General features: G+C 35.8%; 1 protein-coding gene across 2 annotated transcripts in view; it reads right to left on the bottom strand.

Annotated features, from left to right (window-relative positions):
• Positions 1–19,311, bottom strand: part of RAB7B (RAB7B, member RAS oncogene family) — a 168,010-nt gene that overhangs the window by 50,982 nt on the left and 97,717 nt on the right. For both annotated transcript variants that reach the window (XM_053706602.1, XM_053706603.1), the window contains one exon: positions 15,400–15,458. In XM_053706602.1, coding sequence (XP_053562577.1) covers positions 15,400–15,458 — 59 coding nt within the window. The remainder of the gene's footprint in view (positions 1–15,399; positions 15,459–19,311) is intronic.

The following is a 19,311-nucleotide window of genomic DNA, read 5'->3' as shown; positions in this document are numbered from 1 at the left end:
TTTGGTAACCAGGCAGGGATGACACGCAATGAAGTAGCATTTGACAGTGTCGGCATAAATGTCACACAACACTGCATCTACAATTTGCCTGTTTCCCATAAAGTAGTTGCTGCTGGAACAGATACACTGCTCATAATTTAAATAATCCAGCAGCAACATGTGTGTATCAATGCAGGTTGCAGGGCTCACCCTGCTCTGTGTGCTGCGCTATGCACTGTCTCTCTAAAGTCTCTCCACAGACCTTTCTCTCCTTGCACCGATGTGACAGCCAGCATGTTTACCCAGCCTGTCTTCCACAGTTCACTAATAGCAAAGCCTGGCAAAGGTAAGATACTCTCTCTTCCTCCTAGTGCTCCGTCAGACTAATGGAAAACCTGAAGTTTGTTAGAGACGTTTTTACAGGGTATGTAAAGTATTATTGCTGTACTGAATGGTATATATATATATATATAATATATACTATATATATATATATATATACAGGGAGTGCAGAATTATTAGGCAAATGAGTATTTTGACCACATCATCCTCTTTATGCATGTTGTCTTACTCCAAGCTGTATAGGCCTCGAAAGCCTACTACCAATTAAGCATATTAGGTGATGTGCATCTCTGTGGAAAAAACCAAGGCGCAAAATAACTGCCCATGAACTGAGGAAAAGTCAAGCATGCAGCTGCCAAGATGCCACTTGCCACCAGTTTGGCCATATTTCAGAGCTGCAACATCACTGGAGTGCCCAAAAGCACAAGGTGTGCAATACTCAGAGACATGGCCAAGGTAAGAAAGGCTGAAAGACGACCACCACTGAACAAGACACACAAGCTGAAACGTCAAGACTGGGCCAAGAAATATCTCAAGACTGATTTTTCTAAGGTTTTATGGACTGAATGAAATGAGAGTGAGTCTTGATGGGCCAGATGGATGGGCCCGTGGCTGGATTGGTAAAGGGCAGAGAGCTCCAGTCCGACTCAGACGCCAGCAAGGTGGAGGTGGAGTACTGGTTTGGGCTGGTATCATCAAAGATGAGCTTGTGGGGGCCTTTTCGGGTTGAGGATGGAGTCAAGCTCAACTCCCAGTCCTACTGCCAGTTTCTGGAAGACACCTTCTTCAAGCAGTGGTACAGGAAGAAGTCTGCATCCTTCAAGAAAAACATGATTTTCATGCAGGACAATGCTCCATCACACACGTCCAAGTACTCCACAGCGTGGCTGGCAAGAAAGGGTATAAAAGAAGAAAATCTAATGACATGGCCTCCTTGTTCACCTGATCTGAACCCCATTGAGAACCTGTGGTCCATCATCAAATGTGAGATTTACAAGGAGGGAAAATAGTAACACCTCTCTGAACAGTGTCTGGGAGGCTGTGGTTGCTGCTGCACGCAATGTTGATGGTGAACAGATCAAAACACTGACAGAATCCATGGATGGCAGGCTTTTGAGTGTCCTTGCAAAGAAAGGTGGCCTATATTGGTCACTGATTTGTTTTTGTTTTGTTTTTGAATGTCAGAAATGTATATTTTGTGAATGTTGAGATGTTATATTGGTTTCACTGGTAAAAATAAATAATTGAAATGGGTATATATTTGTTTTTTGTTAAGTTGCCTAATAATTATGCATAGTAATAGTCACCTGCACACACAGATATCCCCCTAAAATAGCTATAACTAAAAACAAACTAAAAACTACTTCCAAAACTATTCAGCTTTGATATTAATGAGTTTTTTGGGTTCATTGAGAACATGGTTGTTGTTCAATAATAAAATTAATCCTCAAAAATACAACTTGCCCTAATAATTCTGCACTCCCTGTATATACAGCCTGTGATTCAAGATAAAGTTATCTACATTTATTTTATACTTCACAAGTCTGTCTAAACTATCAGAATTGATATTTGCTATAGTTTTATTTGATTTTTTATAAAAATTTCTAAAATGTAAATTTCATCTGAAAAATTAATATGGTTGGATCTTAAAGGCAGAGCATTGTTATAAAATATCTGTCACTTAAGGAGTTTAAAACCAATTGCTTATGCCAAAACAACACTTAATGCACTGATAGCCCAGCTACAGCAGAGGTCCTTCAGATCTACTACCACAACTTATACAACCTGAGAGCCTTCCGAACACCGTTCGGGGGACCTCTGCGAACAAACAATTCCTTCGGACATTAAACAGTACTTAGACAAAGTCACACTTCCCTCACTGACGCGAGAAGAAGCGGACGAGCTAGAAGCTCCCATATCTGCTGAGGAAGTCCTAAAGACTATTGAAAATCTAACATCAGGCAAGAGTCCTTGTCCTGATGGGTTTGGTACCAAATATTACAAACTCTTAAAAACAATATTGGCACCACATTATCTTCTTTATTCAATTCATTGGAAGAATCACAGGGCTGTCCCTTTGCCATGCTGTCTGCTCACATTTCTACTATCCCAAAACCTGGGAAAAGAGCAGATCAACCTGAAAATTGTGGGCCCATCTCGCTCCTCAATGTTGATATAATTTTTTTTTGCAAAGATCCTATCCACCAGATAAAATAAATTCCTCCCGAAATTAATCTCACCAGACCAAGTAGGTTTTGTACCTGGCCGAGAGGCTAGAGATAATACTATAAAGGCTTCGCTATTAGTGAATTATGCTCAGAATAACAAAATACTGATTATATTGTTTTCCACCGATGCAGAAAAAACCTTTGACAGGGTCAGCTGGAATTTTCTGAAAGCAGTCCTGTCAAAGATGAAATTTGGGCATCATTTATACATAAGGTCTTCTCCTTGTATACAGAACCGTCAGCACAGGTTGAAAATAAATAATATTCTCTCAGAACCTTTTAGCATATCTATCGGGACCCAACAGGGGTGTCCACTTTCCCCACTGCTATTCGCACTCACAATCGAAGTATTAGTTCAGAAGATTAGGAAAATGCATTGATATCAGGAATTAGAATAGGAGAACAAAAACACAAATTATCATTATATGCTGACGATGTTTTGTTGTCCATATCCCACCCACTTATATCACTTCCAGAAACATTGCGAGAATTTGAGGAATATGGTAAAGTGTCAAATTTCAATCTAAATCAGAACAGATCTGAGATTCAATTTGCGCCGTTTCAGAATAACAACCTTTTTTTCAGTCATGTGACTTCTTTTGAAAAGCTTTGGAAAGCAAAGTGCACTAATTAAAATAGCCAGTAGGTGGAGCTGTCCGCTTGTTTTGCAGCAAAGTTATGCAACTTAACAGCCTGAAAATGATCTGTGTACACAGAGCAGACATTAGCTATCGAGCAACAAGTTTTAGCTGCCACTTCCCTATTATCTTCCTGTCCAGCAGCCTGAGGTGAGGGTGCCTAACTGCTTAATCACTGCAGATTGAAATGCATAGAATAGGTGCAGACTCAATATTATCTAACATGATAACAATGCAGAAAACTGATTGCAGAAAAATGCAAGGAAAAAAAACCTTTTTGTTTATTAAACTTAGTTTGATGATGATGATTCTGAAGTCTGTTGTGTGATTATTTAAATAGGTGCTGTTAGCAAATGTTTTTGTTCATTAAACTTAGTTTGATGATGATACAATCTATATTATTAGGTTTATAATGCTGTTTAGCATTTAAAGTCTTCATTTCAAAGCTTTAAAAATAATGTATTAGGTGTTACTTATGACAATTTTGAGTGGGGCCTGGTACCTAACCTCCTCACTTCCCATTGACTTTCATTATAAACTGGGTTTCAATTTACAACTGTTTCGATTTACAAAAATTCCTCCTGGAACCTAACCCCGGCGTAAACTGAGGGCTACCTGTATATAAAAGCCCCAAAGCTTTAGAATACTAATGTATACCTACTCCAGCTAGCTCCTGTTTGTGTAAGAGTCTTTTCATATGCAGAGGAAGGGGGAGGGGGAGTGTCTGCTTTTTTTGCTATAGAACTACTTGTAGTGGGTGTTCCAGTACCTTTTCAACAGAGCTAAACTGGGAGCTTCTAAGTACATTTTTAAATGGTTTTATACTGCATTTTTATATCAGTATCTGTGCATATTATTCTTTATAGTAGTGTCTATTACATGCAGTTAAATGAAAATTGGTGTATACTGTCCCTTTAAGGAACATTTTAAAAAGCAGCGCTGTAAAACAAAAGCACTAAGAGTTCTTGCATGTGTTTCATTCTGTCTGTATACTTGCTGCATTTTCTGCAATGATATCTCAGATGACAGCATGTCCTGCCTTTGGGAGTGCTGTTATTAAAAAAACTACAGAGTGCAGTACAGTTATTCACACACACCACATACAGTATTGTTTATAAATCACACACACCACATACAGTATTGTTTATAAATCACACACACCACATACAGTATTGTTTATAAATCACATACACCACATACAGTTTTGTTTATAAATCACACACACCACATACAGTATTGTTTATAAATCACACAACCCACATACAGTATTGTTTATATATCACACACCACATACGGTATTGTTTATAAATCACACACACCACATACGGTATTGTTTATAAATCACACACACCACATACAGTATTGTTTATAAATCACACACACCACATACAGTATTGTTTATAAATAACACAACCCACATACAGTATTGTTTATAAATCACACAACCCACATACAGTATTGTTTATAAATCACACACACCACATACAGTATTGTTTATAAATCACACACACCACATACAGTATTGTTTATAAATCACACAACCTGCATACAGTATTGTTTATAAATCACACACACCACATACTGTATTGTTTATAAATCACACACACCACATACTGTATTGTTTATAAATCACACACACCACATACAGTATTGTTTATAAATCACACACACCACATACAGTATTGTTTATAAATCACACACACCACATACAGTATTGTTTATAAATCACACACACCACATATGGTATTGTTTATAAATCAAACACACACCACATACAGTATTGTTTATAAATCACACACACCACATACGGTATTGTTCATAAATCACACACACCCACATACAGTATTGTTTATAAATCACACAACCCACATACAGTATTTTTTATAAATCACACAACCCGACATACAGTATTGTTTATAAATAACACACACCACATACAGTATTGTTTATAAATCACACACACACCACATACAGTTTTGTTTATAAATCACACACACCACATACAGTATTGTTTATAAATCACACACACCACATACAGTATTGTTTATAAATCCCACAGCCCACATATGGTATTGTTTATAAATCACACACACCACATACGGTATTGTTTATAAATCACACACACCACATACAGTATTGTTTATAAATCACACAACCCACATACAGTATTGTTTATAAATCACACAACCCACATACAGTATTGTTTATAAATCACACACACCACATACAGTATTGTTTATAAATCACACACACCACATACAGTTTTGTTTATAAATCACACAACCCACATACAGTATTGTTTATAAATCACACACACCACATGCAGTATTGTTTATAAATCCCACAGCCCACATACAGTATTGTTTATAAATCACACACACCACATACAGTATTGTTTATAAATCCCACAGCCCACATACAGTATTGTTTATAAATTACACACACCACATACAGTATTGTTTATAAATCACACACACCACATACGGTATTGTTTATAAATCACACACACCACAGACGGTATTGTTTATAAATCACACACACCACATACAGTTTATACGGTATTGTTTATAAATCACACACACCACATACAGTATTGTTTATAAATCACACACACCACATAGGGTATTGTTTATAAATCACACACACCACATACAGTATTGTTTATAAATCACACACACCACATACAGTATTGTTTATAAATCACACACACCACATACGGTATTGTTTATAAATCACACACACCACATACGGTATTGTTTATAAATCACACACACCACATACGGTATTGTTTATAAATCACACACACCACATACGGTATTGTTTATAAATCACACACACCACATACAGTATTGTTTATAAATCACACACATCACATACAGTATTGGTTTATAAATCACACACACCACATACAGTATTGTTTATAAATCACACACACCACATACGGTATTGTTTATAAATCACACACACCACATACGGTATTGTTTATAAATCACACACACCACATACGGTATTGTTTATAAATCACACAACACCACATACGGTATTGTTTATAAATCACACACACCACATACAGTTTTGTTTATAAATCACACAACCCACATACAGTATTGTTTATAAATCACACACACCACATACAGTATTGTTTATAAATCACACAACCCACATACAGTATTGTTTATAAATCACACACACCACATACAGTATTGTTTATAAATCACACACACCACATACGGTATTGTTTATAAATCACACACACCACATACAGTATTGTTTATAAATCACACACACCACATACAGTTTATACGGTATTGTTTATAAATCACACACACCACATACAGTATTGTTTATAAATCACACACACCACATACGGTATTGTTTATAAATCACACACACCACATACAGTATTGTTTATAAATCACACACACCACATACAGTATTGTTTATAAATCATACACACCACATACAGTATTGTTTATAAATCACACACACCACATAGAGTATTGTTTATAAATCACACACACCACATACAGTATTGTTTATAAATCATACACACCACATACAGTATTGTTTATAAATCACACACACCACATACAGTATTGTTTATAAATCACACACACCACATACGGTATTGTTTATAAATCACACACACCACATACAGTATTGTTTATAAATCACACACACCACATACGGTATTGTTTATAAATCACACACACCACATACAGTATTGTTTATAAATCACACACACCACATACAGTATTTTTTATAAATCACACACACCACATACGGTATTGTTTATAAATCACACACACCACATACGGTATTGTTTATAAATCACACACACCACATACGGCATTGTTTATAAATCACACACACCACATACAGTATTGTTTATAAATCACACAACCCACATACAGTATTGTTTATAAATCACACACACCACATACGGTATTGTTTATAAATCACACACACCACATACAGTATTGTTTATAAATCACACACACCACATACGGTATTGTTTATAAATCACACACACCACATACGGTATTGTTTATAAATCACACACACACCACATACAGTATTGTTTATAAATCACACACACCACATACAGTATTGTTTATAAATCACACACACCACATACGGTATTGTTTATAAATCACACACACCACATACAGTATTGTTTATAAATCACACACACCACATATGGTATTGTTTATAAATCACACACACCACATACGGTATTGTTTATAAATCACACAACCCACATACAGTATTGTTTATAAATCACACACAACCACATACGGTATTGTTTATAAATCACACACACCACATACAGTATTGTTTATAAATCACACACACCACATATGGTATTGTTTATAAATCACACACACACCACATACGGTATTGTTTATAAATCACACACACCACATACAGTATTGTTTATAAATCACACACACCACATATGGTATTGTTTATAAATCACACACACCACATACGGTATTGTTTATAAATCACACAACACCACATACGGTATTGTTTATAAATCACACACACCACATACGGTATTGTTTATAAATCACACACACCACATACGGCATTGTTATAAATCACACACACCACATACAGTATTGTTTATAAATCACACACACCACATACGGTATTGTTTATAAATCACACACACCACATACGGTATTGTTTATAAGTCACACACACACACATACAGTATTGTTTATAAATCACACACACCACATACAGTATTGTTTATAAATCACACACACCACATACAGTATTGTTTATAAATCACACACACACCACATACAGTATTGTTTATAAATCACACACACCACATACAGTATTGTTTATAAATCACACACCCCACATACAGTATTGTTTATAAATCACACACACCACATACGGTATTGTTTATAAATCACACAACCCACATACAGTATTGTTTATAAATCACACACACCACATACGGTATTGTTTATAAATCACACACACCACATACAGTATTGTTTATAAATCACACACACCACATATGGTATTGTTTATAAATCACACACACCACATACGGTATTGTTTATAAATCACACACTACCACATACAGTATTGTTTATAAATCACACGCACCACATATGGTATTGTTTATAAATCACACACACCACATACGGTATTGTTTATAAATCACACACACCACATACGGTATTGTTTATAAATCACACACACCACATACGGCATTGTTTATAAATCACACACACCACATACAGTATTGTTTATAAATCACACACACCACATACGGTATTGTTTATAAATCACACACACCACATACGGTATTGTTTATAAGTCACACACACCACATACAGTATTGTTTATAAATCACACACACCACATACAGTATTGTTTATAAATCACACACACCACATACAGTATTGTTTATAAATCACACACACACCACATACAGTATTGTTTATAAATCACACACACACCACAATACAGTATTGTTTATAAATCACACACATCACATACAGTATTGTTTATAAATCACACACACCACATACGTATTGTTTATAAGTCACACACACCACATACAGTATTGTTTATAAATCACACACACCACATACAGTATTGTTTATAAATCACACACACCACATACAGTATTGTTTATAAATCACACACACACCACATACAGTATTGTTTATAAATCACACACACACCACATACAGTATTGTTTATAAATCACACACATCACATACAGTATTGTTTATAAATCACACAACCCACATACAGTATTGTTTATAAATCACACACACCCACATACGGTATTGTTTATAAATCACACAACCCAAGGCTGAGCCTGTTATAACACTCAGTGGTGTATGAAATGTTAGAGACATGTAGGCTTCTCTTTAACCTGTTATGACTCAGCCGCAGGTGTAAGCCAGGCAATAAAAGATATTAAATAACAGAAACAGAACACTGTAGTACAAAACAATCCAATGCTACCTCTAATATAAAATGATAGCTTACATAGAATGTGTTTTTTGTAGACAATATCCTTATAGACCAATTTATGTTTTGTCCTTAATCCTATACTTTTTGGATTACGAAATAGGAAGATTATCTAATTTGCTCAGCTATCCTTTGTTGAAAAGCACATCTAGGTAAGCTCAGGAGTTGTGAGCAAGCTGCTGATTGGTGGATGCACATATATGCCTCTTGAAATTGGCTTACTGATGTGTTCAGCTAGCTCCCAGTCAGCATTGCTGCTCCTTCAACAAAGGATACCAAGAGAATGAAGCAAAATTGATATTAGAAGTAATCTGGAACATTGTTTAAAAATGTAAGTTTTTATCTGAATCATAAATTTTAAAAAAATTAAATGACCCTTTAACAATAAAGATAACTTCATATTGTTTTCTAGAGGTAAAATTTTGAGCTTGAGGGGATTGTGATCATAAGAACAACGTACTGACAATGCCATGAGATTCAGAAATCATTACATGATGAAAACAAGCAAAATATTCTCATGCAAAAATACCATAATGACTAAAGGGACATGAAACCCAAAATTTATTTTTCATGATCTAGATACAGCATACATTTTTAATCTACTTTTTAATTTATTTATATTATACATTTTGCATCACTCTCTTGGTATCCTTTATGAAGTAGCAATGCACTACTGGGAGCTAGCTGAACACATCAGTAAGCCAATGACAAGAGGCATTTATTTGCAGCCACCAATCAGCAGCTAGCTCACAGTTCCTGAGCCTATCTAGGTGGTGCTTTTCAACAAAGGATACCAAGAAACTAAGCAAATTAGAGAACAGAAGTTAATTGAAAGTTGTTTAAAATCATTTTAAACAACTTTCCAATTAACTTCTGTTCTCTAATTTGCTTAGTTTTCTTGGTATCCTTTGTTAAAAAGCACACCTAGATAGGAATCATGTTTTCCTTCATGATTCAAACATAGCATACCATTTTAATAAAATGGTATGCTATGTTTGAATCATGAAGGAAAACATTTTGGATGTCATATCCCTTTAAGTAATGTTTACTTCATTCTCACTACTTACGTGTACCTGAGATTCTGTACTTAGTGTTATCCAGTAATTTGAAATAAGGGCAACATAAAATAGTAATTACCACAAATACCAGTGTTCTAAACAAAGACTACTTACAAACAAATAAACCTCAAGTGAGTACTGTTTTATTTAGATATATGACATTGTTTTGGCTTGCACAGGAGCAAATATTTTACCTGACGTACTCCAAGTACCATTGATGACAATGATATTTTTTAAAAGAAACGTGTGCACCCAAAGTACATTATAAAATTAATTCTGATCAAATTTAACATTCACTACTGTGTTCATTTCAAATGCAACTTTTATGTAAATTTTGTGCCATTTTTATTTCGTAGTAGACAATATTCCTGCTACATATTGTTACTAATTTAAAATTACATATTTATTTGTTCATATGTAACATTAAAAATTTAAAGGGACATTGAAACTTCACATGTAAATTTACATTTTTTAAACAGCAAACCCAAGGCTGGAGTAAGATGAGGGTGCACTAATTTTAGGGGAGGGAAAAGTACTACAGGCGCAGGGGCAGATGCGATTGAGCAAGTGCTCTGATCTAACCAATCACTGTGTACAATGCTGCATTATCAGGTAAAGTTCACCATAATTGATTGCATCAGAGCATGTAATTTTAAGAGACTTTACAATTTACTTTTATTACTAAGTGTACTTTATTTCTTTGTAACTTTTTCTTATAAAAACATACCTATATGGGCTCAGGCATTACTGGTAGCTAGACATTGGCTCACCAGGGGCAAGATTACATATGCGGCGTCGCCTGCAAAAGCAGGTGTCTCCAGTTTTTAGTCGGGTATTGCTATCACATATACAGCGCCGCATATAAATGCGGCACGTATATTTCACCCGTTGCCTGCTAATTTTACTCCCATAAACTAACATAGAACGGTGTTGCAAATCAGTATCATATATTCAGCGCAAGGAGTTACGTAGCGAAAATGGAGAAATTTTACTTCATTTTCACCTTGCCACACATAGGCAGACGCAGCAAGCTTTGCGCTGAATATATAAGTACCGTATCTCTCTGGAAGTTCAAACTAACACCTAACACATGTGCAATATCTACCTGTCAACCGTCATCCCCCCACCGCAATAGCTAAATAAAATCTATTAACCCTTTAATCCCCCAACCCCCACTTCGCAAAATATCTAATTAAACTATTAACCCCTAAACCGCCAACCCCCAACGCAATATACCTAATAAAGTGATTAACCCCTAATCTGCCATTCTGCCACAACACATTAAACCTAATTAACCTATTAACCCCTAAACCGCCATCCCCCCACAATGCAAATAACTAATTTAATCACTAAGCCCCCTAACCTAACACCCCCTAAAATAACCCCAATTAGATAAAATAAAAAATACTAAGATAAAATTAATAAAAAAAACTAACATTACTTAAAAAACAACCTAATTAAATAATTAAAATAAGTAAATCTAAAATTACAAAAAAATAAACCACATTATCAAAAATTAAACTATTAAACCTAATCTAATATCCCCTATGAAAATACCCCCCCCAAAATAAAAACACCCCCCTAATCTAAACTACCAATAGCCCTTAAAAGGGCCTTTTGTAGGGCATTACCCTAAGTGAAACAGCTCATTTAGATAAAAAAAAATACTGTCCCCCCTAACAGTAAACCCCCCCCACCCACCAAACCCTCCAAAATAAAAAAAAAACCTAACACCAAAAAAACCTAAGATACCCATTGCCCTAAAGGGGCATTTGTATGGGCATTGCCCTTAAAAGGGCAATCAGCTCTTTTGCAGCCCAGGCGGTGAAGGTCTTCTTCCAGGCGGCGACATCTTCTTTCAGTGCGGGGACCTCTTCTATCTTCATTCAGGGCGAAGCGGCGTGGAGTGGAGGTGACAGACAATAGAATTTTAGTAGCTCTCAACCTATTGGCTGATTTGAAAATTTCAGCCAATAGAAATACAAGGTACCCAAATATAAAACAGGTACCATGCATTCAATCTTCAGTGTGCGGCGGTGACCACATGAAGAGGATCCTCCACGCTGGATGGCTCCACGGCCGGCATTCTTGCTCCGCAGTCACCTCTGCTCTCCGCTGCCTTTGCCCTGGATGAAGATAGAAGCGGTCCCACACCTGAAGAAGATGTCACCGCCTAGAGGAATACCTTCACCGGACTTCAGGAACGGTGAGTACCTATTTGGGGGTTAGACTTTTTATTTTTATTTTTTTGGGGTGGCTTTTTTTTTTAGATTAGGGATTTTCTTATTTTCATGGCTGCAAAAGAGCTGATTGCCCTTTTAAGGGCAATGCCCATACAAATGCCCCTTTAGGGGCAATGGTTTTGCTCAGGTTCTTTTAGTGTTAGGTTTTTTATTTTGGGGGGTTTTACTGTTAGGGGGGACTTAGTATTTTTTTTATGTAAAAGAGCTGTTTAACTTAGGGCAATGCCCTACAAAAGGCCCTTTTAAGGGCTATTGGTTGTTTAGTTTAGATTAGGGGGTGTTTTATTTTGGGGGGTCTTTTTTATTTTCATGGGCTGCAAAAGAGCTGATTGCCCTTTTAAGGGCAATGCCCATACAAAAGCCCCTTTAGGGGCAATGGTCAGCTTAGGTTTTTTTAGTGTTAGGTTTTTTATTTTGGGGGGTTTGGTGGGTGGGGGGGTTTTACTGTTAGGGGGGACTTAGTATTTTTTTATGTAAAAGAGCTGTTTAACTTAGGGCAATGCCCTACAAAAGGCCCTTTTAAGGGATTTTAGTAGTTTAGTTTAGATTAGGGGGGTGTTTTTATTTTGGGGGGCTTTTTTATTTTTATAGGCGTATTAGATTAGTTTAATTTTTTATTTTTAATAATTTTGTTTATTTTTTCTGTAATTTTAGACTTTTTTATTTTTTGTAATGTTAGGTTTTTTTATTTAATTTTAACTTAGTAGTTTTTATTTGATCTAATTGGGGTTAATTTACGGGGTGTTAGGTTAGGGGGCTTAGTGATTAAATTAGGTATTTGCGTTGTGGGGGATGGCGATTTAGGAGGTAATAGGTTAATTAAGTTTAATGTGTTATGGGGCAATGGCAGATTAGGGGGTTAATAGGGTAATTAGGTATATTGCGTTGTGGGGGATGGAGGTTTAGGGGTTAATATCATTTATTAGGTAGATTGTGATGTGGGTGCGGCGGGATTAGCGGTTAATAGTTTATTAAGGTATATTGTGTTGTGGGGGGATGTCGGTTTAGGGGTTAATCCCTTTTATTATTAGTTGCGATGTGGGGGGGGGATGGCGGATTAGGGGTTAATAGTTTATTAAGGTATGTTGCCTTGTGGGGGTGACGTTTAGAGGTTAATACATTTATTAGTATTTGTGATGTAGGGTGATGGCGGGTATAGGTTTTTTTTACGTGTCAGGTTTATTTTGTGAGGCAGGTTAGACTTTTACGGGCGATGTAGGATTATTTGTGTTTTTATTACACGCCGGCAGTTACTAAACTGCCGTAAGTCACTGGCGACTCCAGAAATGTGTATTTACGCACATTTCTGGAAATCACCAATTTATCCGACTTACGGCAGTTTATGAACTGCCGGCTCGATTTATGTGATTCCCCGATGTGTGAGGTGAATTTACGGGCGACGCAGGTTTCAGTAGTTGCGCTGAAGCCTGCGGCCACATATGTAATCTTGGCCCCAGATGTGTTCAGGTAGCTCCCAGTAGTGTGTTGGTGCTCTGGAGCTGACTTTAAAGGGACAGTCAACTCCAGAAATTTTATTGTTTAAAAAGATACATAATTCCTTTATTACCTATTCCCCAGTTTTGCATAACCAACACAATTATATTAATACATTAATACACTTTTTTTACCTCTGTGATTATCCTTGTATCTAAGCCTCTGCAGACTGCACCCTTATTTCAGTTCTTTTGACAGACTTGCATTTTAGCAAATCAGTGCTGACTCATAAATAACTTCACGGGCGTGAGCACAATGCTATCTATGTGGAACACATTAAGTGCTGTCTATCTGTGAAAAACTATCAAAATGCCCTGAAATAAGAGGCCAAACTTCAAGGGCTTAGAAATTAACATATGAGTCTACCTAGGTTTAGCAACAAAGAATACCAAAAGAATGATGATAAAAGTAAATTGGAAAGTTGTTTAAAATTGCGTGCCCTATCTAAATCAAGAAAGTTTATTTTTGATTAGACTGTCCCTTTAACAATGTGTTTACTCACTCTGCAGCAACAGTGCAATAATAAAATGCTCAATTAATTAAAACACATTTAGAGCATTTTTTTTTTACTCATTTATGTCCCTTTAAATGTGATAGACACGGCTCTCTGAAGGGAGTGGAACATACTAATGTTTCAGAGGTATTTATTAACATAAATAATGAATATATAGTTGAATGTTATTTCATTCTCCTTAATTAAACTTTTTATAGGATTAAATGTTGAGTGTAAGGTCTGTGGAACATTTACAAAAGGCACACATTAAATTATATACTATATATAGCTGCACTATATATGTGAACTGCTATGTTCCTTTAAGCAATTTTTTTATGAAACTCTGATGGACGCATTCAGAAAATATCTGTAGCTGGAAAGTGGAAAACTAACATAACTGAAAGATTTAAATGGACTTTCCAATAGTTTATTACATTATTATTGGAACCACATTTGTCTGGGAATTAAATTATTTTTAGTATTAGAAAGAAAACATTTTTTTTTAAACAACAAATAAAACAGGAAGGATTTTATGCATACATTACAGGGACATGAAACCTATTATGTAATTTGTTTTGTTCCCGTCGTCTACTTTGTTTGAACAGGATACCTAGGTAGGCTCAGGAAACTGTGATTAGTGGCTGCACATATATGCTCATGTTATTGGCTCACCCAATGCATTCAGCTAACTCCAAGTAGTGCATGTCATTTTTTCAACAAGGATACCCAAGAGAATGAAGCAATTAGATAATAGAAGTAAATTGGAAAGTTGTTTAAAAACTGTATTCTCTGAATCATGAACAAATATTTTTTTTTCATGTCCCTTTAACTTTATGCAGGCTGCTAGTTTAGTTACTGTCTGTTAGATATACATAATGGCAAATTACTATTATAGATCTTATTTTTTATTCTTACCCCATTGGACCAATAATGTTAATTTTCAGATCCACCTTTGTACGAGAATTCATGAAAAGCTAAAAGCAAAACAGATAAAAAAAAATAGGTCACATGTTTTTCCTAGAAAAAGGTGCTGCAAGGTCAGTGTTTGTCACACTAGCAGGGGCGGAGCTACCATAGGTGTAGCAGGTGGAGGGGGGCCCATAGCAGGCAGTCTATACCTAGGTGTGTGTAAAACATGTGCAATCCTAATGCAGGGGAGACTTTTATCAATGCAGGTTGCTGGTCTATTTATCTATATTCAAAATGATTATACAGAGCAGTATGTGTATTATTACTATTGCTTACTATCAAGTTACCTTTGGGGGCCAAATTTTTTTTTGCACCAAAGTCCTCTATTGAGTAGGTTGGGGGTTGGGTAACAGGTAGCTAGGAACGTGTGAACAGATCAGATATTGCATTATAGAATGTGTACAGCTTAACTGAAGTATTCATTGTTAGTGGATAACAGCAACTGGACGGGGTAATTCCAAAAGCAGTAGTAGACACTTCTATAGAACAGCAGAACTGTAAAGGAGAAGTGGAGGACCACAAGGTGAGGTTTGAGTCTCGCAGAAGCTGAAGAATGGAAAATTGCCAGGAGGATATATAGCCAAAAAGATATATAGCTTAGCCAATAGGCTGAAGAAGGTCAACAGCAGAACTAGAATAGTAAAATGTGCACTGCAGGTTTGGTAATGGCAGAATATGCATAACAGGTCTTAAAATTATATGCACAACAGGATAAGTATAATGAGAATGGGCATCAGATAAAATTAGAGTATGACCAGCAGGCTAGGTATTGCAGAGTAATAACTATTGGTTAGGTACAATAGCGTAATAGCCAGCAGGTTAGATATTGCACAGTAATAAACTATAGGTTAGGTACAATAGAATATAGCCAGCAGGTTAGATATTGCACAGTAATAACTATAGGTTAGGTACAATAGAGTGTGACCAGCAGATTAGATATTGCAGTGTAATAACTATAGGTTAGGTACAATAGAGTGTGACCAGCAGATTAGATATTGCAGTGTAATAACTATAGGTTAGGTACAATAGAGTAATAGCCAGCAGGTTAGGTATTGCAGAGTAATAACTATAGGTTAGGTACAATAGAGTGTATCCAGCAGGTTAGTTATTGCAGTGTAATAACTATAGGTTAGGTACAATAGAGTATAGCCAGCAGGTTAGTTATTGCAGTGTAATAACTATAGGTTAGGTACAATAGAGTATAGCCAGCAGGTTAGTTATTGCAGTGTAATAACTATAGGTTAGGTACAATAGAGTACGGTATGTCCAGCAGGTTAGTTATTGCTGAGTAATAACTATAGGTTAGGTATAATAGAGTATAGCCAGCAGGTTAGGTATTGCCGAGTAATAACTATAGGTTAGGTACAATAGAATATAGCCAGCAGGTTAGGTATTGCAGAGTAATAACTATAAGTTAGGTACAATAGAGTATAGCTAGCAGGTTAGGTATTGCTGAGTAATACCTATAGGTTAGGGTACAATAGAGTATAGCCAGCAGATTAGTTATTGCTGAGTAATAACTAAAGGTTAGGTATAATAGAGTATAGCCAGCACTGTGGACCCAGGGGGGCAAAGGGCCAGTTGTACATTTTTGAAGGTACCCTCTATAAGCTCTGGAGCCTATTTAGGGACCTCACTCTTTTTCACCACCCTTCAACCTGTAGATTGTAAGTTCCTTGGAGCAGGACTCTCCTCATCTTGCCTTTGTTTTGTTTAGTCTGTTCTATTTATTTGTATTTCTTTTTTATCATGACAATAATAACCATCACTTACAAGACAGTGCAGTGCAGTGAAGTAGAAGATGAAAATATTTTTATTCAGTTTAGCCCTTGCATATTTATTGGTAACTTAACAATGAGCACACATTTAAATTGTAGCCCTTAATTGCACAGCTAACTAGATAGGGTCAGCAATATATAAAGGCATGCTCTAAACAATTAGCGTAAGTAACGTTTGCAGACTAATGCTCCTTTAAAACTCTCTACCAGCCTATTACAAATCACAATACAATTTTCTATTCAATGTGTTCTAACCATGTTTGAACCTAGTCAAAACTATTTGAATTTATTTTTCGAACCATTTAAAAACTGTAAAACCGTCATATATTTGTTAAAGTTAATTTAAAAGACACAAGTTCTTTTTAGTAAGTAATAATGGGCAGCTATAGTTCTGTAATCACTGGAGCATTCATCTACTGAATGGGCCTAAATGGAAAGCTGCCAGCTTCTCCAAGTATCTCTGCAGGCCCAGACAAAGTTATGGCAACTTATACACAGACATGGGTCCTATCCTGCAGTGCCAGCTGCCCGTCTGCATTCACAATAGGACTCATTTTACAATTTACAAAGGAAAAATACAAAAATAATGTCCCTCCTTTTTTATTCTCTTCATAATTCAGAAATAACATTTATAAACTATTTTAGTCAGTGACAAAGTATAAAACGATCTATTAACAAATACAATACAGTATATATACTTATTTGCACTGCAATCTTATTTTATATAAAGTCTTTTAATTTCTCTGTTTAATTTTGAAAGATTTTACAGCTTTACAAGACTTTTGTTTCACATCTCAGTGCTTTTTGAAGAGATCTTTTATTTTTATTTCCAAAAGCACTAAAGCATAGCAGACTTTATTCTAGTTCTATTAGCAGTTTTCAAATCTATTTGGTTTTCAAATCTATTTGTTTTTTACTAAAAATCGTCAATCATGGTATTCAAATCTATTTTTTGCACTGAAAATCCTCTCTGTCATCCGTGATATTCAAACCTAACAGGAAAAAAACTTCCTGTCAATTTGAATGATCAGATTCAAGACCTTTTGAGATTTGTAAATCCATTTTCAATTGTTTCACACAGGATATATTTTCTGCTCCTGCAGCATGTATATATAATCATCTATAATTATATATAGGTAAAGATATACATTTGTACCAAAAAATCATATATATATAAATTAGGGGGAGATAAAAGGCGAGTTTAAAATCCTACACTACGCACAAAATATAGAAAAAATAACTCATTGTGTAGTTCATTAACAAATCTAGACAGGCCCAGAGGCTTGTTTTCCCACAGAAAACCTCTAAATTACATTGTTTCCAATGCAGCAAAGGATTCTGGGTAAGATTTGCAAATTGAAGTACACAATGACACACCTTTTTACTTCAGTCTGCTGTCATTGTGTACTTCATTTGCATATCTTACCCAGAATCCTTTGCTGCAATGGAAACAATGTAATTTAGAGGTTTTCTGTGGGAAAACAAGCCTCTGGGCCTGTCTAGATTTGTTAATGAACTACACAATGAGTTATTATATATATATATAATATATATATAGAGAGAGAGAGAGAGGAGAGAGAGAGAGATGAGAGAGAGAGGAGAGAGAGAGAGAGAGATGAGGAGAGAGAGAGAGAGAGAGAGAGAGAGAGAGAGGAAGAGAGAGAGAGAGAAGAGAGAGATGTATTTATGAATAAATAGAATATATTCTGCAATGTGAGAAACATTGGAATGTGAAATATTTATATTTTTCATGTTGGAGTTAGCTCACATGAGAATATGTGATCGGGTTTTGTGTGTTCTTTTTCAACTTTTTTTCCCCTACATTAACTTCTATGGGGGGTATATGTTATAGAGCTAAATATATTCTAAGTTCGGCTTTTTGCGCGCATCAGATTCGTGGTGAGAATTTTTAGCGCAATTAGTGCTCTAGCAAACATGTTTAATAGCGCTCCATTTGTAAAATGGCCCATAGTTAACATCAGCGCCCAAATCAGCAATCTCAACACAACTTGTAAGCCAATGAGAAGATGAATGTGTGAGTGGTCACCAAACAGCAGCTCTCTCCAGCACTGCAATACTG

Source organism: Bombina bombina, chromosome 3 (genome assembly GCF_027579735.1).
Source record: "Bombina bombina isolate aBomBom1 chromosome 3, aBomBom1.pri, whole genome shotgun sequence".
In the NCBI taxonomy this organism is placed as follows: Eukaryota; Metazoa; Chordata; class Amphibia; order Anura; family Bombinatoridae; genus Bombina; species Bombina bombina.
This window is presented reverse-complemented; position numbering and strand designations above follow the sequence as displayed.